At 40.1% G+C, this 19,947-nt stretch overlaps 2 protein-coding genes across 7 annotated transcripts in view; one reads left to right on the top strand and one right to left on the bottom strand.

Moving 5' to 3' along the window:
• Window positions 1-232: 232 nt before the first annotated feature.
• LOC115015936 (sodium-dependent neutral amino acid transporter B(0)AT1-like) lies at window positions 233-12,023 on the bottom strand. 2 transcript variants are annotated; one of them, XM_029443591.1, is made up of 12 exons: window positions 11,825-12,023; window positions 5,697-5,837; window positions 5,019-5,156; window positions 4,747-4,928; window positions 3,725-3,835; window positions 3,518-3,630; window positions 3,297-3,425; window positions 3,035-3,197; window positions 2,393-2,597; window positions 2,121-2,280; window positions 1,773-1,935; window positions 233-1,691 (listed from the first exon to the last, which is right to left on the bottom strand). In XM_029443591.1, the coding sequence occupies exons 1-12, from the start codon at window positions 12,021-12,023 to the stop codon at window positions 1,491-1,493; spliced, it is 1,905 nt and encodes a 634-aa protein (XP_029299451.1). In that variant the 3' UTR covers window positions 233-1,490. The 2 variants fall into 2 exon arrangements, with proteins under 2 accessions (XP_029299451.1, XP_029299452.1); XM_029443592.1 differs by lacking the exon at window positions 11,825-12,023 and adding an exon at window positions 6,428-6,566.
• A 2,141-nt stretch (window positions 12,024-14,164) lies between these two features.
• Window positions 14,165-19,947, top strand: part of fhod3a (formin homology 2 domain containing 3a) — a 52,065-nt gene continuing 46,282 nt past the window's right edge. For all 5 annotated transcript variants that reach the window (XR_003833043.1, XM_029443581.1, XM_029443582.1 and 2 more), the window contains exons 1-2: window positions 14,165-14,721; window positions 19,523-19,632. Coding sequence is in view for 4 of the 5 variants with exons in the window: in XM_029443581.1 (XP_029299441.1) it covers window positions 14,557-14,721; window positions 19,523-19,632 (275 nt within the window). In the remaining variant the exon portion in view is untranslated. The remainder of the gene's footprint in view (window positions 14,722-19,522; window positions 19,633-19,947) is intronic.

Genomic DNA, 19,947 nt, shown 5'->3' on the forward strand with positions numbered 1-19,947 from the left:
CTACCCCTCTGACAGTGTGGGATACTTTAAATTCGGACCCATGGCAAACACCTTTTCTATCTATTCTATTTAATATATTAAAACTGCATAGGCTGCAATCGGGTGCTCTTGACCAGGGACCCCAATTCATATTATACATATTTAGTATTTTTAAAAGCACTAATAAAACAGAAAACATTGATATGAAGTCATTAGGAACAAATTGATTATCAATGTCATGATCATTGGAATAATTTAATAAAGCACCTGTGAGATATAGAGAGTATAGCTCTGGGGTCTGCGGGGACCCCAGTTTGTCACATGAAGATTAAGACCAAAAGATTTTCTTCATAGTTAACAAGAATGTCCAAAATATGTTGCAAAACTCTAACAATGTGTCTTATTTTGTTTGAAAGATATAATGAAATACTGTACAGAGGCAACACATTTTCTATCATAGCTTATCTATACATAGCTCGTCTTTTACAATCCTTGAGCAATCTCAAGACTGTTTTATTGCGTTGGATCTACAAGCTTATCATATCAGCATAGGCACGTGTAGTCCATATTCTCTCAGATGTGTAATACAAATGCTCAACCATGCTTTTGTTAATTATTTGAGTAGTTATTAAAATGTTAATGAGTAGAGAAAGAGATTTACCTATTTGAGTCAGGGGGAAAAATTATGCAGTGTAATTGTTAAGCAATATAAACCTTATCGGTGTTTCCTTCAAATGAGATAACTTAACAAAAAATTATAACGTCGGCATTTACAGAGCTATAGCAGCCATATCAAGGCTGATTTTAAGCAAGTCACTGAAGCCGTCAATGTATACCATAGGAATAGAATGAGAGTAGAACGCACATTAAACTGTTTTCCGTGGTCATTTGACTACAAAATAAAATTATTTGCTGAACTAGCAAGCTAGCTTGCTAACTAGCACACAGCTGGCTGGTTAGCTAGCTTGTTAATTCCGCCATGCTTTAATGCTACACTGGTTACAGAAAATAATAATAATAATAATACATTTTATTTGGAGGCGCCTTTCAAGATACCCAAGGACACCAGAGATCCCAATGTCAGCCAGGCTCTGGATGAGTGTCTGGTGTCAAAGGCAGTGGTGAGGTCAAGGAGGATAAGGATGGTGAGTAGTCCAGAGTCCGCTGCACGGAGGAGGTCGTTGGTGAGTTTGTTGGTTGTTTGTGTCGAGGTGCAGCTTAAGTTGAGCAACAACAACTCGCTCAAGGGTTTTGGAGATGGGCCGGTAATGGTTTAGGTCAGCTGGGTCAGCACCAGGCTTTTTGAGAATGGGCCGAAAATAAGGGTACACCTTGTACAGGGGTAGGACACCAGAGCGCCCACGGGGAAAAAACTCTACACAGAAGGTTTGAACCCTTGATTTTTATTGTCATTCACTCAAATGTTTTTAGGTATAACATATAGTCAAAGGGCTTGTTTGTGTTGAGTCCTCTAGTTGCAGCTCCTTCAGTCAAAAATGGTGTATGACAATCTAGTTAGTGTCATACATGTCGACTTTGGCAGATACAGTGATGAGATCAAGTTTTTTGATGGTTTTCTTGCAGCAGCATCTTTGGAATAATTTGTATAAAGCAAATCCTGGGATCAAAAGACTGGGAACTCCAGCCAGAAGGAAAATAATAACATAGACCCAGTCAGGATAGGGAACTGTCTCCAACACCGGGAAGTTTTCCTGTAAACATGACACGTAAAAACGTTTTTTTTAAATACAATAATATGGAAGAATATAACTAACAACACTTGTGAAACATACCGAGCTTGGATTCCAGGTGATGTAAGTGAGTTCAGCGCTGACTTTGGTGACAAAGTAAAACACAAAGATGATTAAGACAATCAAAGGGCTGACCACTCTCCACGCGGCCTGCCAGAAGATGTTGGGTTTGTGTCCAATCATGAACTCAATATCTTCATTGAACCTGTCAAAAAAAGTAGATCTGACTCAGCACTCTCAATGAAATTAGGTCTGATGCAGGACTGTAGTCATGTAATAATAATTGATTGTATACAACCTGGTTTAAGAAAGGTATAATAAACACCAACTACATTCATGGGATTCATTATGGCTTAGCTATCTCCTGTTGAAGTTGGGTTAACCACTTACCTATCTATTCCATACACGTAGGCTATACCAGTCATCTCACAGAAGGCAATAATGAGCAGAGGGATGGAGCCTGCGTAGCTGTCAAAGAGTGCTAACCAGTAATTACCAGACCGCAGAGCAAAGATGAGCGCAATCAAGAAGGATGAGAAGCATACAATTCCTGAAGAAAAACACAAAATATCTCATTGACTGTGGTATGTATCTTATTCACAACCCTTATTCTGCTGTACAATGTATGAACCGTCAGGACACATGGGTCTAGGATCATTTACCTGTGAGCACCTCTTTAGGACACTTCTTAGGAAAGATCTGTAGGTCCTGTAGGGGAACCACGACTCCCTCAATACTTCCAAACATGGTGGAGAGCCCGAGACAGAAGAGCATGATGAAAAAGAGGACGGACCATAGGGGAGAAAAGGGCATCTTTGTGATGGCCTCTGTGAACACGATAAAGGCTAGACCCGTTCCCTCCACTCCCTAGAAAACAAGTGCACAATCAGTCGCAACTTTCGATTATGGAAGCTCATTTCCACCAATAAAAAAAAAAAGATAAATTGAAGAATTAGTGATCTATTAATGATAGAGAAAAAGACCCAGTCATGATGACGACAAACTTTCTAAAAATAATGACTTCATACCTAGAAATAATGACATAGTATCTCAAATTAAAGAGAAACGTATTTTGAGATATTAAGTCATTAATATTTTTAGAAAGTCTTTCATTATATTTCAATACTAATTCATTATTTTGAGAAAGTTTCTCATTATTTTTTTTTTTTTCAAAAGTCATAATTTCAAGAAAATCACTGTAATGACTTACAGGATCTTTTTTCCCCCCTCTCTTCGACTTATATGGGCTTCCATACACAATGGAGTTTACAAGTAATACAAACATGATGCCAAAAAAAACATACATCACTAAGAAAAGTCATAAGGTTGCAGGTGCTGAGGTCCAGCCCCTGAATGACCTCTGGCCCTGAGATCGTGCTGTTGAGCTTTTGCAGCATTTCATCATAGTTGCTGTCTGTGACCGTCCCCTCAGAAAGATCAAATGCATTCAGCAGCAACATGATGTTTCTAAAAGAGGAAATTTAGGAACATGTGTGACTGAGAAAAGGTTCTTTACTTTTGCCTTGATAAACTTAAATAAATTGACGTAATGTTCCGTGCACATACTCATTAACGCAGGCATCAAACTGCTCTGTTGCCCGGAAGCCAATTATGGAGTAGATGACGGTGGCAGCATAGATAGAAGTACAGCCATTAATAATGGAGATGATAACAGCATCTTGCTCACAATTGTTGCTAGAAAAAAAAGAATAATTAAGAATATGAAATACATGCCTCATGGCACTTTATTCTGTTCATCTCAGCTGATGAGAGTAACATGTACTTACTGAACAGGGTTGTAGCTGGAGAATGAGATGAGACCTCCAGAGGCCAGAGAGAAGGAGTAAAACACTTGAGCTCCTGCATCCAACCACGTTGATGGCTTCACCAACTCATCTAGCTAGAAATCAATGACATCATCAGCAGAGTGTTATGTATTTGATGCTGATGGCAGGGAGAAAGTATTTAAATGATTAACATTAAACTTTACTAACATCTGGTGTGAACAGGAACTTGATTCCCTCTACAGACCCTTTCAGAGTCAGTCCTCTGATGAGGAAGATGGTGAGGACCACGTATGGCAGAGTGGAGGTGACGTACACAGCCTGACAGAGATGAGAGAGAAATCTTAAAGCAGCAATTTCCACCATTTTAAAAAAAACATTATATTATATTTAAATAACTGGTATGGTTTCTGTAAGAAACAAACATTATATCACACAAATTGGTATTGTTTATAGCCTGCGTTCTCAAAATCAAGACCACATTTACAAGAAACCTGTTGTAAACCCTACACAATTTAAAGGTTGGGTAATAAACGTATTTGCTTTCTGTCCAGGAGTTAGAAGATTATTGAATTACATATCTGCGTTTTAAGTACGGAGTTGGTCAGGATGTCTTTAAACTTGATTTCTTAACTCGTAATATTTACAGTAGCTTAGTAAAGGAAGCAGGGGGAAACAGCTCACCAGCTAACCCTCCAAAACTACCTAATTAACACTTGTCACCATTTAAATATAGCCAGCCTAAATGTTAACAAGTGAAACCACATACAAAAGCAAAAGCATTGGCTCTTTTAAACGAGCTGGAAAGATTGTTTAAGTATTAATACCGATTTTAATGTAGATGAAGCAGACAATTATTGGGGATTTTGTAACAACTTTACCTTTGCAGGGAAAACACAAGTGGAACTAAATACAGTAATTATGGCAACACTCTATTTAGGTGTCAGGGCCTTGTTATCGTGCATGCTGGTTCATAGGGTTAATGGAACTGAGCCATCATTTACAATATGCTATTAGTTACACCCACAATGTTCCTGCTATGACAAGCCAAGATAGTGACCGTGGAATAAAATCCATTACATGAGGCCTGACCTCGGGTGCAACAAAACTAAAGCGAGAGACGAAATAAGTGAAACCGTAGATGAGAATGACCTATAAAATCCACCATATTCCAATTTCAACTTTTAAAACTATTATGTTTGGCCAGACATGGCTCGTACTTGCCACCTTACCTTGCCTGTGGTCTCAATCCCTCTAATGCAGCAAAAATAGAGCACACTCCAAGCAGCAGCCAAACACAGCACCATCCACCACTGCACACTTCCAGCGTCCTCTATAGCCTCTGAGGTGTTCAGCGTCTCTCTGTACCAGAAGTAGTCCACTGGAGAGCTGCGTTGACATTCTGACACTCGAGCTACAGGAAGGGGGGGGAAAAAGAAAAACAATCTTCAAAATGGATCGTAAAATGTAAAACTGAATTTTTTTTCTATAAATGTTGACATGCCTGTGAGATTATCGTTGAGAGGACATTGGCTCCATGGCAGCGGGCTCTGGAAAGAGTTGAAGAAGTACCACATCACCCAGGCTATGATGGTGTTGTAGTACATGCCCACTAAGAATGAGACAGTCATGGATGCAATACCTGTAACCAAAGGGGAAAAGAAACAGTGTTACATTTTGCACCACAAAAATGACAGACTGTAATACTGTAGGTGTTAATGGACTTCCATAGTGCAAAGTGTGCACAAGGACTTCTAACCATAACCATAGGTAGAGCGCTAAAACCCAGAATCAGTTAGCGTTTTTTGCACTTCTGGTTCCCATGTCTCAAAGTCAATGAGTGTTTTGAGTTTTTTGGTTAGATGCCTGAAATCAGTTCTGTGGTAAACACAAGCTTAAGTATTCATGTTTTGTTCTACGACATAAAGTATGTCAGTAAGCTTTTACGTGTCTAATGTCTAAATGACACTACAGACGTTGTCGGGGACATTAAAACTCATCATGCTGAGGATGGGGAAACTCATCCACTCAGTGGGGAAGTCGAACATTCAAGTCATTTAACCGTGGCGTCTATCCTTTATAGCCTCACGTTAGCAAGTAAGTGTATGTACCATTTTAACTCGAGAACAGAGAACCAGCAGCCTTTTATATTGGACTAAAAATCACTTATGCATGCACTTACCAACTCCAGTCATGTAGGGGTTAATTGCAGCCCAAACCCCTACACTACCCTTTCTAAGGCGTTGGCCGATGGCAAACTCCAGGTACAACAGTGGTATTCCCTCCAGGACAAGCAGGATAAGAAAAGGGATCATAAAAGCACCTGGGAACACAATGTTACGAGAGATAAAAGAAAAGTGTGTGTTAGCATAGAAATAGCTTGTTTACTGTAACCATGTCTGATTGTTGGAACATCTCCGGGCTGAAAGTTCACTCTGTTATCAGGACTCCTTCTGATAGAAGATGCCAAAAACAGCTGATGTGAAATGTCAGATTATTATCGTCTTGAATATACAATTTGTGCAATGCCGTTTTATTATTATTATCTCCTTTCTGATTTGTATCTTGTTCTCTATTGCTGCTGTTCACTGAAAGTTACCAAACATAATTTTGTTGTCCACAATGACAATAAAGTGTCTTAAGTGTTTGACATATTGTTGCCTAGGGGATTTTAATTCAACTAGAGGTCGTTGTGTCTCTGAAGCTCTCCGTAGTAATACGAGTTAAATGTTAACCTCTTGAGATTTAACATGCAGACTCCTGAACGGCAGCTCATGCTTGCATCTTGACATCAGTGTCACAGAGATTGTTGGGAAATCGGATTTCCACTTCTAAAAATGTTTTCATCTTATCTCAGCATTGCCTTGAAGGTTCATGGTTGTCCAAGATAACAAGGTCACAAGGCCAACTCACCATTACGTTGAATTAGTGGGATCCCTGAGCTTGTGTCTCTGCAACGAGCCAGTCCAATATAGGAGTATAAATTCTTCACCAATAGTTAAAGGTTTCTTCTCTTAGCAATACAGTTAGTCACTAAGTATGACGCTCTCAGTGCACTCGCATGTGTTGATGTGGTGGCCATCAGTAATTGTTTATGTCCTTCTTGTTCATGTTTTTTTCTTTCAAAAAGTCTCCAAGGGCTTGTCTTTTAACGCCGGGTGCCAGCGAAGCCATTATGAAGGCTTCGTTGCCTCATTTGCGAGCCTGTATATTATGCAGAGCGGCGCATGAGAATCACCTGTAGTGATAAACACGTATTTTAAGTAGAACTCCGGATATTGTCTTTTAAATGTCTCCTCATTGGGTCTTTTCCCTTTTCCAAAAAAGGTCTTTAAAGATGTTTGTTTTCCACTCATTGTTGCTTGTGGGATTGAAGTAAAGTATCACGTGACAGACGAGCGTCTTGACATGTGTCAAGAGACACAGACGAACAGACAGATGTATCCGGTGATTTTTCAAAATAAAACCTTTCAAAATAAAATATTTTTTTATTCAATCTTTCTGTGCGGCCCGGTACCAAATGACCCACGGTGGTTGGGAACCACTGATCTAAACCATCTTATGTAGCCTATTCAATTATTAGAAAATATCAAAATGAATAAATATATGGTTTTCCCTGAAGCAGTTTGCTTTGTTTTAGCTGAAACACCGGTTGGTGATCTTTGAGTTTCTGTGTGTGTGTGTGTGTGTGTGTGGCAATTTCCTATCTGTTTGGCTTTGTTAAATCCCACCGCTGTGTATCATACATACACTACAGGTACCTTATTGTACCTTGGTATCAGCAGAGTCTGGAGACGCTGAGGGGTAAAGTGGTTGTGTTTGACACCCTGCTTATTGGCTTGGGGTTACACCCCCTGTATGGGGCACAGAGGCGCTTTGTTGACGCTTGGAAACGTCCCAAACACAGCAAGATAATAAGAAAATAGAAAATACAGGCAGAGCGCAGGGTCTCTGCAGATACTGACACCACCACACACTACGATAAAGTCTACCAATTTGATGATCCCCTGATTTTCCTCGAGCCCCACTAGCATATATGGTTTTGAGTTTTGGTACTAATGTCCACTGCAGAATAAATCGCAATCACTTGAATTTGTGTATGACATAATACCTGCAAACTACATTCCCATCAGCCTCAACTATAGGCTACTTTGTATTTACTACTAATTATCAAATGTTAGCATGCTAACATACTAACATGAATGTGGTAAATATTACACCTGCAAAACATCAGCATGTTAGTTTTGTCTTTGTGAGCTAGTGACGTTAGCATAGTTAAAAGTACAGCTGTGCACAAGTAGCCAGTCATTTAATACAATACAAAAACAAAATACTGTACTTGTTCCGTCATCTGTGCAGCTCTGGCTAATATAAATTAGGATTTATCATCTTGAGTAATGGTTTGTCTGATAAGTGATGTTGATATTGGAGCATCTCTCTTAAGGCCATGTTTATGTTTACATGTGGGTCATTCCAGAATTGGAGGACATTTCATGTCCCACATATAAAAAATCTAATAATCCATGCCCAAAAATATGTTGTGTTAAATATACTTGTATTGAGACAAAATGTATATAAAGTTGCAGAAAAAGTTGTTTCAAAATATTATTTAAAATATCAAATAGCTCTAAAACCCCCTAAAATAGCATTTTTCTCGTGTCCCAGATTCTTGGTGACCAACTTGCATGTCAAATATAACATTTAATATATGTTTTTTATTTACTTTTTTTAGTATTATTCTATTGATATATGTCTCTTGTAATGGTAAAATAACTTTTTTTAAATCATAAACATATTTTAAATAACAATAATTTTACACTGAAAGTGTGTCCCACAACATGCGCGCTACCCTGTTACCGAAACCTTTTTAGCTTGGCAGAGGAAGTGAAAAAACTGTTGGTCACATGACACAGAGGAAATGACATCAGCAAGTCATGTGCTACTACCATGGGTAGACCAAAGGTAAGTCCTCCCTTTTATTTTTTAATATATTTCCAATCTTTTCACTCTTGATGGAGTGTGGCACTCACACAAACGCAACCCTGTTACTCACATTGTGAGACTAAAACAAATTAATTTCAAACATATATTTCTTTAGTTAGATATCTAAGTGTGTCCATTCCTTGACAGTAGCATTACATTGTGCAGCTAGCATTAATTCCTGAGGTAAAAGCTAAAATTAACATTGATTTGCAACCCTGTTACTGTAATTAGAGTAACAGGGTTGATATTCAGTAACAGGGTTGCATTTCCTTCAGTTTACTCTATTATTGATAATAAAATGTCATGTGATTGTATAATTTAGCATAATATAATGTTTTTTTCCATCTATCCATCGTCTACCGCTTATCCGGGGTTGGGTCGCGGCGACAGCAGCTACAGTAGGGAACCCCAAACCCCTTTTCCGGGCCACATTCGCCAGCTCCGATTGGGTGATCCCGAGGCGTTCCCAGGCCAGTGAGAAGATATAATCTCTCCACGGAGTCCTGGGTCTTCCCCGGGGTCTCCTCCTAGCTGGACGTGCCTGGAACACCTCCCTAGGGAGGCGCCCAGGTGGCTCCATACTAGATGCCCGAACCATCTCAACTGGCTCCTTTCAAGGCAAAGGAGCAGCGGCTCTACTCCGGGTCTCCCACGGATGACTGAGCTTCTCACCCTATCTCTAAGGGAGACGCCAGCCACCCGTCTGAGAAAACCCATTTTGCCCACTTGTACCCGCAATCTCGTTCTTTCGGTCATGACGCAGCCTTCATGACCATAGGTGAGGGTAGGAACGAAAAGCGCCCGTTAGATCGAGAACTTTGCCTTATGGCTCAGCTCTCTTTTCGTCACAATGGTGCGGTAAAGCGAATGCAATACCGCCCCCGCTGCTCCGATTCTCTGGCCAATCTCTCGCTCCATTGTCCCCTCACACGCGAACAAGAACCCAAGGTACTTGAACTCCTTCACTTGGGGTAAAGGCTCATTTCCTAGCCGGAGTAGGCAATCCACTGGTTTCCTGCTGAAAACCATGGCCTCAGATTTTGAGGTGCTGATCCTCATCCCAACCGCCTCACACTCGGCTGCGAACCGATCCAGTGACTGCTGAAGGTTACAGATTGATGATGCTCCTCAGGCGACCGAACTGCAACCCCTCTTCTCCACGACTGCGCCTCGATATCCTGACCATGAATATCACAAACTGGATTGGTGATAAAGCGCAGCCCTGGCGGAGGCCAACATCCACTGGGAACGAGTCCGACTTACTGCCGAGTATCCGGACACAATTCTCGCTTTGGGCGTACAGGGATTGGATGGCCCTCAGAAGTGACCCCCATTCCATATTCCGGCAGCACGTCCCAAAGTATCATCCGTGGGACCCGGTCATATGCCTTCTCCAGATCCACAAAACACATGAAGACCGGTTGGGCGTACTCCCAGGCCCCCTCCAGGATCCTTGCGAGAGTGAAGAGTTGGTCCGTTGTTCTACGGCCAGGACGGAATCCACATTATTCCTCTTCAATCAGAGGTTCAACTATCGGCCGAACCCTCCTTTCCAGCACCTTGGAATAGACTTTACCAGGGAGGCTGAGAAGTGTAATACCCTTGTAGTTGGCACACACTCTCTGGTCCCCCTTTTTGAATAGGGGAACCACCACCCCGGTTTGCCACCCCCTAGGCACTCTCCCAGACTTCCATGCAATGTTGACGAGGCGTGTCCACCAAGACAGCCCCTCCACACCCAAAGCCTTCAGCATTTCTGGACGCATCTCATCAACCCCTGGGGCCTTTCCACTGTGAGGTTGTTTGACTACCTCAGTGAACTCCATGTTTTATATTTGTCCAGTGTATATTGAGGATATTGATCCTGTTAATCCTTCATTGGAAAATATATATAACATATTATCAAACAACATTTCTGTGGTCCTGAGTATTTATTTGTCACCTTTATGTCATGATCTACAACCAAAAATATGTAGCCATTCAACCCTGTTACTTTACGCAACCCTGTTACTCTAATTTCAACCCTGTTACTATATAATTTTCTGTTAAAATAACCTTAAATAATTTTTTCAGCTCACAAAAGTTTAAACTAATGTCCTTTTAATAGCTTGATTAATTGTATGCATAATGTATTTGAGCAAATATTTCAAATTAAATACTGAAATTGGTAAAAAGAAACTAACAATTGAAAAGTTGGGCAAGATCGATTAAAAAAGCTACTTAAATTAACATTAAACCAGTTTTATCCAAAACTACATGAGTATTTAATATAAATGTGACTTTCTTTACTTAATAGTAAAGAGTTTTATTGAATGTTTTTAAAAATACCTTTTTCTGCTTAATGAGTGTCACAGGGTTGCACAAAACATGGCACACAACAAATAAAACGTCTAATAAAAAGTGTTCATTTGATGCCTTTGTTTATTATCTGTTTTTCCTAAATACATAACAAAAAATAATAAAATAAAAGGTTCATTTTTTAAAAGTGTTGAGGTCTAAATTGTCCTCCAATTCTGGAATGACCCATGTAGTCCCGCCTCCTCACAGCCAAGGGGTAAAGTTCAAGGAATCTGCCGGCGATTAACATTGGTGTTTTAAAATTTACAAGCTAGGAAATGAGGATGTACAGTTGTTTAACGCATCATTTGGTGTTTGCTGTTAAAGGCACATTCTAGCTTTATACAGCGTTCATTCACCACTACAAGTTAATATTTAACCTAAATCACTTTAAGTGCAGATATAAGATTCATAATAATGCATCATGGTTTCATAGTGCCACTTTGAATAATGCAGTGTGTTTGCTCAATTCACACCAGAATTTTGTCTTTAATGAAAAAAATAGACATAAACAAAAACATATTATGCACACAAGTGATGCTAACAAAGCTTACATTTTATTTAAATTTTAGGACTAGCCAATTAACACTTAAGAAATAGAAACCTTTTTAATTTGTGTAGTATTATTATCATTTAATTGTATTTATTTATTATCATTCTTACACTGAGTAATTATAATTTATTTAATAATTTATTTATAAAAATTATTTTAAAGACACTTTTTTGCAAACCCTATGCTAATATGCTTTAGGGTTAGGGTTTACGATTTAAAAGCTCAGCTTTAATGAGTAGATAACTTCAAATGTGTTAGTTAATGTTTAACAAACCATTATAATTATGGATGTTTGGTATGAGGTTCAATTTTGACCAAATGTAGACTGACTAATCTTTTGGAAACAGGTAAAGACACATATAGATAATTTTTATAATTCATGCACGCTGCTCATTTTGCAACTCAGAAAGAGAAAGTTCGGTCTCATCCCAGCCTACCTCCTCCGTGGCTCTGACACAGGTAAGGGAACCTCCAGACGTTGCCAAGTCCCACACAGAAGCCCACACAGGTGAGCAGATACTGGGTTTTGTTGTCCCATTTGGGCCTGTCTCCTGCCTTCTCCTTCTCCATCCTCTCCAGGTCCGCGTGAGAGGGGATCCGGTCATCCAGGCCCGGGTTTGGAAGAAACAGTCTCATGGTGTCTGTGGATTTATTCCAGTCTACAGATCCAAAATGTGCGACAGGCCTCCTCAGTGAAAGCTGGGAGATCCTCAGCACTGCTGACAAACCGAGAGCACGAGCACTGCGTGTGACTTGCTCAGTCTTTGTATATGTTCATCTAATGCACCCTCTTGAAAGGGCATGTGTGTCAACATCATAAAATGTTCTAATCAGAGTAGGTTTTTGTGTTATGGAAAGATTGGACACAAGCACAAATGTAGGGTCAATGTGCAACAATTCACGGAAATATGGAAGATTCAAACCATCAGGACCCAAACCTCACATTAATGTCTTCACGTCTGTCTGTATGTGTTGTATATTTGATAAATATAATTGTTAATTGTTTGAGTTATTAAAATCATATAAGTGTATATTTCTTCCTACACTTTTTTCTTTTTAAATATATGTAATGTTTATTATTTATATTGTTTTTGAGAATTTGTGTATAAAATTTGCTTTATTTTTACTGTTTACATTTGATTAATATTTATTAGGGAGCGTTCTGTCAGGCAGCGTGGAGACGACTCGGGAAGCAGATCTCTTAGTGATCTTTAATGGACAGGATCAAAACTCCAAAAGCACTCGCAGCGAGGCAGAGGTTCAGGCAATGAATGGACAAAATGTGGGCAAAGACAATATAGGTCACTAAACAAGGCTTGAAAATGTGGCTTGAGAGCTTTGAAGAAACACAAGTTAATCTGACAAAGGCTTGTGTGAGACTCGAGGTTTGCAGGTGATCACTCAGACGGGACGGACAGAAAAACATTTTAGGTTAGAGATTACAAGCCTGTGTTTATATTAACTGTCTGGTAATTCTTAACTGTGCTGGAGAATGTGAAAAGTGTAGGCTACAGTGAGAGGTAGTCAGGTGAAGATATCTTTGTACTTTGTTCTTCACTTTACAACCAGTCATTAACTTGCAGTTGGACGCACATTATTGTAATATGAGGCTGATGTGTTTTTCTCAAAGTTTATTAGTGTTAAAAGATGTGGCTTTCTGCCCTCCAGTGGTAACGCATTAGTAATCTACACTGATTAGCCATTTAGGGATTTAATGATGGATGATGTTTACAGGTGCAGACACAAAAATACCTGGTGACTGGAGGACTGCGTTTAAAGAAAGCACTTTACAAATAGCCTTTTTGATGCTGTTGCAGTGCTTGTTGATCTAGTATATGTGCATACTGCAAATATGGGTAGTGATTTTAATATTATTAGGATTATAATTTTTCAGTGGGTTTTATTTTACATATTATGTTATGCATTCTATGTATTCTTATTTATTTCCTATTTTCCAACCTAATTTCTATAAATATATATATATATATATATATATATATATATATATATATATATATATATATATATATATATATATATATATATATTATATCCCTGTTTTTATGTTTATTGTATGTCTATTTACCCTTATAGTAAAACACCATGTGCTGCATTTTTGCATGAAAGGTTTCATACAAATTAAGTTTATTATTATCATTATTATTATTATTATTATTATTATTATTATTATTATTATTATTATTATTATTATTATTATTATTATTATTATTATTTACTCCAAGTTTGTAGAATTGGTGGAAATGACAGAAATACTTTATTAACTGCATGTATTATTTTCAGACACAAGAGGTCAGCATTGGTCAATACTGCACTTTAACCTTGCAGCAAGACGTTTAACAGTAAATATTTATTCATTTGTTGTAGGTTTGTTGGACTCTGTAGTGAATTTACACTAAACTTATGCTTTTCAGAGCATATTTGACCAAATTAATTTCCAATGTTATGTATTCAAAAGCCCTTATACAACTTGAATATACTTTATTTACTCTATTTGTTCATGTATTATTACTTTATGGCATATTGCCTTTTCTCTAATATTGCAACGACCTATTAGGTCATTATTTGACATTTATATGTTCATATTCTTCTAAATATATATATTTTTATAGGATTAGTGGACCTCATATTCATAGAGGAAGCCACTGTTAAACCGGAGACTGTGATCTGAAGGGATGGGGAGGAGGGAGAGGGGAAAATATATATGGGGGGCGGGGGGGGGGGGGAGAGAGATTTACTGTGACTCAGACAGACAGCAGACCGGCTGCCCCAAGCTGCGCTGATCCTTCACTCTCCGGTAGCAAGCTGGAGTCCGCCTGCTGCCTCCCCTTTATCACTGACCACCTGCCTCTTCGACAATAACACACCAAAACAATCTCCGGCGAGCACAACCAAAGCAAGAGGAACAAGGCGAGACAAGACACTTGATCGCTTTCTTAGTGCCACATTTTCGGCTTCCAGTACTCCCCTCTCCTACCCTCTGCCCTGTCCTGAGGGAGGAGGACAGGCTGCGCACAGGAGCGCACTTGGTGATCCGGGTTTGTTGTCGTTACCAGGAGAGGAGCGCTCAGCGACCCGAGCCATACAGCTGGTACAGCTCTCATTAAACCGTGTTGCCCCACCTCAGAGGAGATACTTGCATGGATGCACCATGGCCACGTTTGTCTGCAGGGTTCAGTTTTTAGATGACACCGATCCGTTCAACAGCACGAATTTCCCAGAACCGACGAGACCTCCGCTTTACACCTTCAGGGAGGATATCCCACTCATCAACCAGTTAGCAGGCATCCACCGGCTCCTTAGGGCTCCACACAAGGTAGGATTACCGGCGTGGTGAACAACAACTCATTTGATGACAATAGTAATAATAGTGATTTATTAGGAGTGTTACATTCAATAATAAAGCAAGATCACTCGAAAACTCAAAGACAACTAAAAATGATAACATGTTTATATTACTTATGTTTTGTTCTTGTTTAGATTCTAACACACGTTCTCACGACACAATACATAAGTTCAAATCGGGGCTACATGAGTGTGTTTTTACTACTGTTTTTTTTACTTCAAGCCTACTGCAAATAAACTTCCATACCCACCATTCAGAGGCTATTTTGAGAACACTTGCAAGCACAACTGATTGGCTGTCCAGCCTGAGGACTGAAACAAGGTTGCAAAAGTTTTCCTCAAAGCCCACAGCAACATTGCACATGGATTTGTGTTTGTTTTGGACTGCATATTCTGGTTTAATTCCATGTTGGCATAGGCTACATATGCTGAGAAAGATGCTGAATCTCCTCCAGCTTTGAGAAACCTTGAAGCAGACTCTTAACCTTTGACCTCTCTGTAAAGGGGGCTATAAATAAGAATGCATCCCCATCTCAAAGTGAATTTACTTTATTATTTCTGAATATGTTTTGCGCTCAGTCACAGTGACAGGTGTGCAAAGGCATCAGTGCAACTAGATCTATGTGTCAGTCAGTGAAAGCTCATTTTCCTGCACAAAGCATGAATCACGGATCAGATTTAGTGGCGAGTCGGATTACGATGGGCGTGTGATAAAGAGAAAGTGTTGGTGTAAAAAAACCAAAACAGCAACACATTCCTTACTGTCGAGGCTGAGTCACACAAACACACCCACAGAGGCTACACAAGTGAAGCAGAAGCTTTGTGACCCTTGTTTTTATTCTTCATTTGTAAATACACGCTATAGAAATTCAAGCTGAAAGCATTGGATGAATTGAAAATAAAAGTGAGACACAGAGAGAAAACAGAGAGAGAGTCCTCCTCTGGCACACAACCCTGACAGCAAACCAGCGTTCAACAGCAGAGTGGTTTTCCAGACCAAATAGATCTTTTGCTGCCCCATCTTTAAAAGCCACACAACAAATGAAAAATGGCCCACAGCACAGAAAAGCTTATGATTACAACCTACACACAGACAGATGGCACAGCCTGCGTTCGTGTTTGCAATTTAGTTCACATCAGACGGAGGACTGAGCGCAAAGGCAACTGGATATTGTGCTTAGATTATAGGGATGAAACTGAACTGTTGCAAATATACCCGTCAGACTGTCCGCATCTAAAAGTTGGTGTTAAATGTTGTGATATTATTGGAAAATGTCAAAGCTAGCAAAAGTGACAATTTCCTGAGCCATCTTTCTTTGTTACAGCAGCCCTTTCTCTCTTCTGTGCTCTTCTCTGTGAAAAGCCTACCGTGTTATTATGTTGTGATGGTAGAGCTCTGTGTACGGCTGCGCTGCCTGTAAAGTATAGGTCACTTGTCCCAGAATTCCTGCGGCCGTGGCCTGGATCCCTGCGACACTTTGTTCTCCTCACTTTGGGTGCCGTGGTTTTCCTGACCTCTTCCTCAATCTCCCCATCCACCTCTCTGACCATGCAGCAGTTTGTAGACTCAAATACAAACACACATACGGTTAGGCTTACTTGCCAGAGCTAAATCGGTGCATCTCTGGTTTGTGTGCATGAGATGTGTCATTTTATCCAAACCGCTAAACATTTGATTCTCACAGGAAAAAAAAACCTAAATCGATAAATGTTTCCCAACAAAGTTGATCAGAGTTGAATATTTGAATGGTAAAGATATTAAATTGTAAAGCTCTTTAAGCACCCCCCCATATGATACATAGATGCTCAATGCAGAAGCCTCACCATCAGTCAAACAGTCATTTTGCGGGTGAAAAACTCCCATTCCCCTCAAAAACAACAAAGCTAAGACTTCACAGCTCAATTTGTACTTCATTACCAAGGGCTTTCCATTAAAGCAACACTGGGAGATTTATTAGCCGTGTAGCACACACCCTTCTATGCGCTCTTCTAAGAGCCTTATCATCTATGGCTCTGATTTTGACACAAAAAAGTTCTTAAAAACGCATCGTTTGTGTTACGCGAGGGTATTGTTAAGTGTCGACCCACCGTGATCGCCAGCAGGCTTGGTGTTGTTGTAACGTGGTAGTAATTACTCCCCTACCTCTACTTTTTTCTCTCTGCCTTGCTCTTCTGGGAGAATTTGATTAAATGAGTGTAAAGTATACTAGCCACTAAGTGTGAGTGTGAAGAGCTTGCGGTTCCTTCTGGAGCCACCTCTCAGCCGGCTCCGTCCAGCATGATGTCTTTTGTTATGATATTACTACTATTACCCAAGCAAAGTGTTTTCGGAAAGAGACACCCTTTGGAAGGGGAGCCGTTAACGTATTCTGTTACAGACCGGTCGGGGGCTCACTTCTCGCTGTCCAAGCAGTATTTGTATGATTGAGTAATGTGTGTAGATAAAGCTGAGCAGCAAAAGAAAATAGGGAGCTGGAGCTGGTGGTGTTGGTGTTGGTGTTGGTGGTGGTGGGGCTCTGTCTTGGGACATGTGTTAGACAGAATATGGGATTTTCAGAGACATAAGCAAAGCCTCATTCAAGGACAAGAGTAGAGTATCAGTGAAATATGGAAAAAAATGCTGAATAATGCTGGCGGATTAAGCACAAGAAATGCTTTTGTCTTATTCCTACAAACAAAGCAGGGCAGTAGGACAGGGCATGATTAAACCCCCCCCCTGCCTTATTGGCACGAAAAGTGTGAATAACAATGGCATTGCAGCAGGGTTCACTAGCTGGTGATATTGGGGTTAGACTTCAAAGATGGCCCTAAAAATATTTGCACTATAATGCTCATGTTTTTTTCTTTCTTCTTGATTAGTAATTTATTTTTAGCAGTGTCAATGTCAAAGTTGGCTTGATAGTTGGACAGTGCACTACTTTGGATCGGTTGGATTGAGACATCCATGTCCTCCTTTAGGATGAACTGTAACAACTTTGGTCATCCCTTAAACTTTCATCCAGCACCATCATCTGGTCAAATTTTGTTTGTCCAATACCTGCAAAACTAATAACATTCCCATCAGCCCCAGCTGTAAGATTGCCAACTTGGTAAACATTACACCTACTAAGTATCAGCATGTTGTCACTGTGACCATCTTGCTATTGTAAGGTTAGCATTTAGCTTAGTAAAGGTAAAAGTCCTCTCGAGGTCCATTTCCTATCTTTTTTGCAAAACTCTTCCTAAATGCATAACTCTAGACTATAACACAGTAGCATACCTTGGAAAATATGGCCTAACTGACTGAGTTTCAACTAGGGATCTGCCCGACAACTGTGTGTTTTGCTTTGCGGATTAGCTATTTGGCACAGATGGATTAATGTTGTGAGGGGATGAGGATGAGGGGAAACTGGAGCAGAAGCCAGAGTTATCTTGTTTACTCACGTTGCATGTTTCCTTGCTCTGAGCTTGGGATTTCTTAAAGAAATTATGATCTACTTTGCAACACTTTGGCCTTGGCAGTGACCTCCCCACCCCCCCAAACTCCCAGCCTCTGCCGACACACCCACCCTTGAGCTCTTGTGTGCATGCTGCCTTAGTGCTGAGTAAATATAGCAAGGTTATATTTATGCTGTGAGTCCATCCGACAGTTCGTCTCTCTGTTTCCTAGTGAGAGGTCGTGTGATATGCGGCCTCTGCAGCTCAGGGAGTGTCGTCATGCAGATCGCCCCAGACAGCCACGGGTCGTTAGGCAGCACAGCAGAGGCTAGGTCAGGCCTTCCCATACTGTGGAGGCGCTAAATGCTAACTCGACTCGTGAGCTTCAACAATAAGTTGCAAAGCTCATTGTAATAATAACACCATGATGTATGTTACTTTTTATGAGTTGTAGCTGGGATGGCTGCTCGCACCTGCTATCAACATGTGACTGTACCCATAAACATCAATGCCAGTGTGCAGATATATTACTGTGCACCTGGCCTCAAACTCAGCATGGTTTCTCATTACACAGCATAGCGGGTCAATTCTGACGCAGGCTGCTCTGCAGCGCTTCCTTAGATCATACAATTGCAGATGGCACGGGCGAAAGATTGGTCTGTTCTTGAGAAGTTTAAAAAACAAAATCTGCCATGTGCATGAATGGAAATTGAGTATATGGAAACGACTGCTCCGTGCACAAACATATAGAGACTTAAATACTACGTTCGTACAACAATACAAACAATATTCAAGTGTCGTTTTTCTCACAGCTAGTATTGAAATGCACTCAAACCTTTCATTTTTTCTTTCTATGTGTTTCCCTCTGGTTTTGGTTTCATGTTCTGCAGCCTTTATTGCTATGTCTCTACTACTGTAGTTAATTCCTTTAATGGCTTTGCAATGTTGAAAGCAGAACCGTGCCGCGTTTTGGCTCGCCCACTTTTCATGGATCACTGTACACATCCATGCCCTGTAAAGTGGCTTTATTTTACATGCTCAAATTGTTTCAAAAGAGGGTGTGAAACACACGCAGAGACATAGTGAGGGAGTATTAAAAATAGTGGTCCCAGAGACCAATGTCATTCCTGTGGGTGGTTCATGTACGTACATCACAGCATGGCCAGGGAATGTTTTACATGCCACCCTGTATGTCAGAGTGCTCAATCATGTTTTCCATTCCTAATTTAGGTATGAATGCCAATTTTTAAGTTGGCCCATAGTTTTGCTCAATGCAGTTAAATCCAGTAACTTAGTTCAGGTCCATATCTGTCAAAACCTTTGTCTTAAAAATGTTTTTTTATTCTCTTCCATAGCTTGATGACTGTACGCTGCAGCTATCTCACAATGGCACCTATCTGGATCTGGAGTCATCTCTGGCTGAGCAAAAGGACGAGCTGGAGGGCTTTCAGCAGGACGACACAGGGTGAGACTGATTCACATTCATACCTTTTGAATCATGTCTGACTTTTACACTCTCACTCTTCACTGTCAAAACATCTCAAACCATTTGAGACACAGTGATGCACCCTCTTGCCCTTACTCTCCCCACACACACACACACATATATTTCCTGAGTTTCTCAATTCTTATTAAATGGGAAGAATTACAAACTGCTGGATATGAATTTCTTGGAAGCATAAGTTTATGGAAAGTATTAAGCGCTCTGGAAAGCAGGACAGATGTACCCTCCCTTCCACAGCTACAGCTCTCTCACTGTGTTTTTACAATAATTGATATT

The sequence above is a fragment of the Cottoperca gobio genome, chromosome 11 (genome assembly GCF_900634415.1).
Source record: "Cottoperca gobio chromosome 11, fCotGob3.1, whole genome shotgun sequence".
Classification (NCBI taxonomy): Eukaryota; Metazoa; Chordata; class Actinopteri; order Perciformes; family Bovichtidae; genus Cottoperca; species Cottoperca gobio.

Excerpts from the sequence above, each read along its gene's own strand:
- LOC115015936 (XM_029443591.1), bottom strand. The coding sequence starts at position 12,023 with ATGAGACTGTTTCTTCCAAACCCGGGCCTGGATGACCGGATCCCCTCT. Across the intron at positions 5,838-11,824 it reads GTGTCAGAGCCACGGAGGAG|GTGCTTTTATGATCCCTTTT; the intron begins GTAGGCTGGGAT and ends TTGTGTTCCCAG. Across the intron at positions 3,426-3,517 it reads TCCAGCTACAACCCTGTTCA|CAACAATTGTGAGCAAGATG; the intron begins GTAAGTACATGT and ends TTTTTTTTCTAG.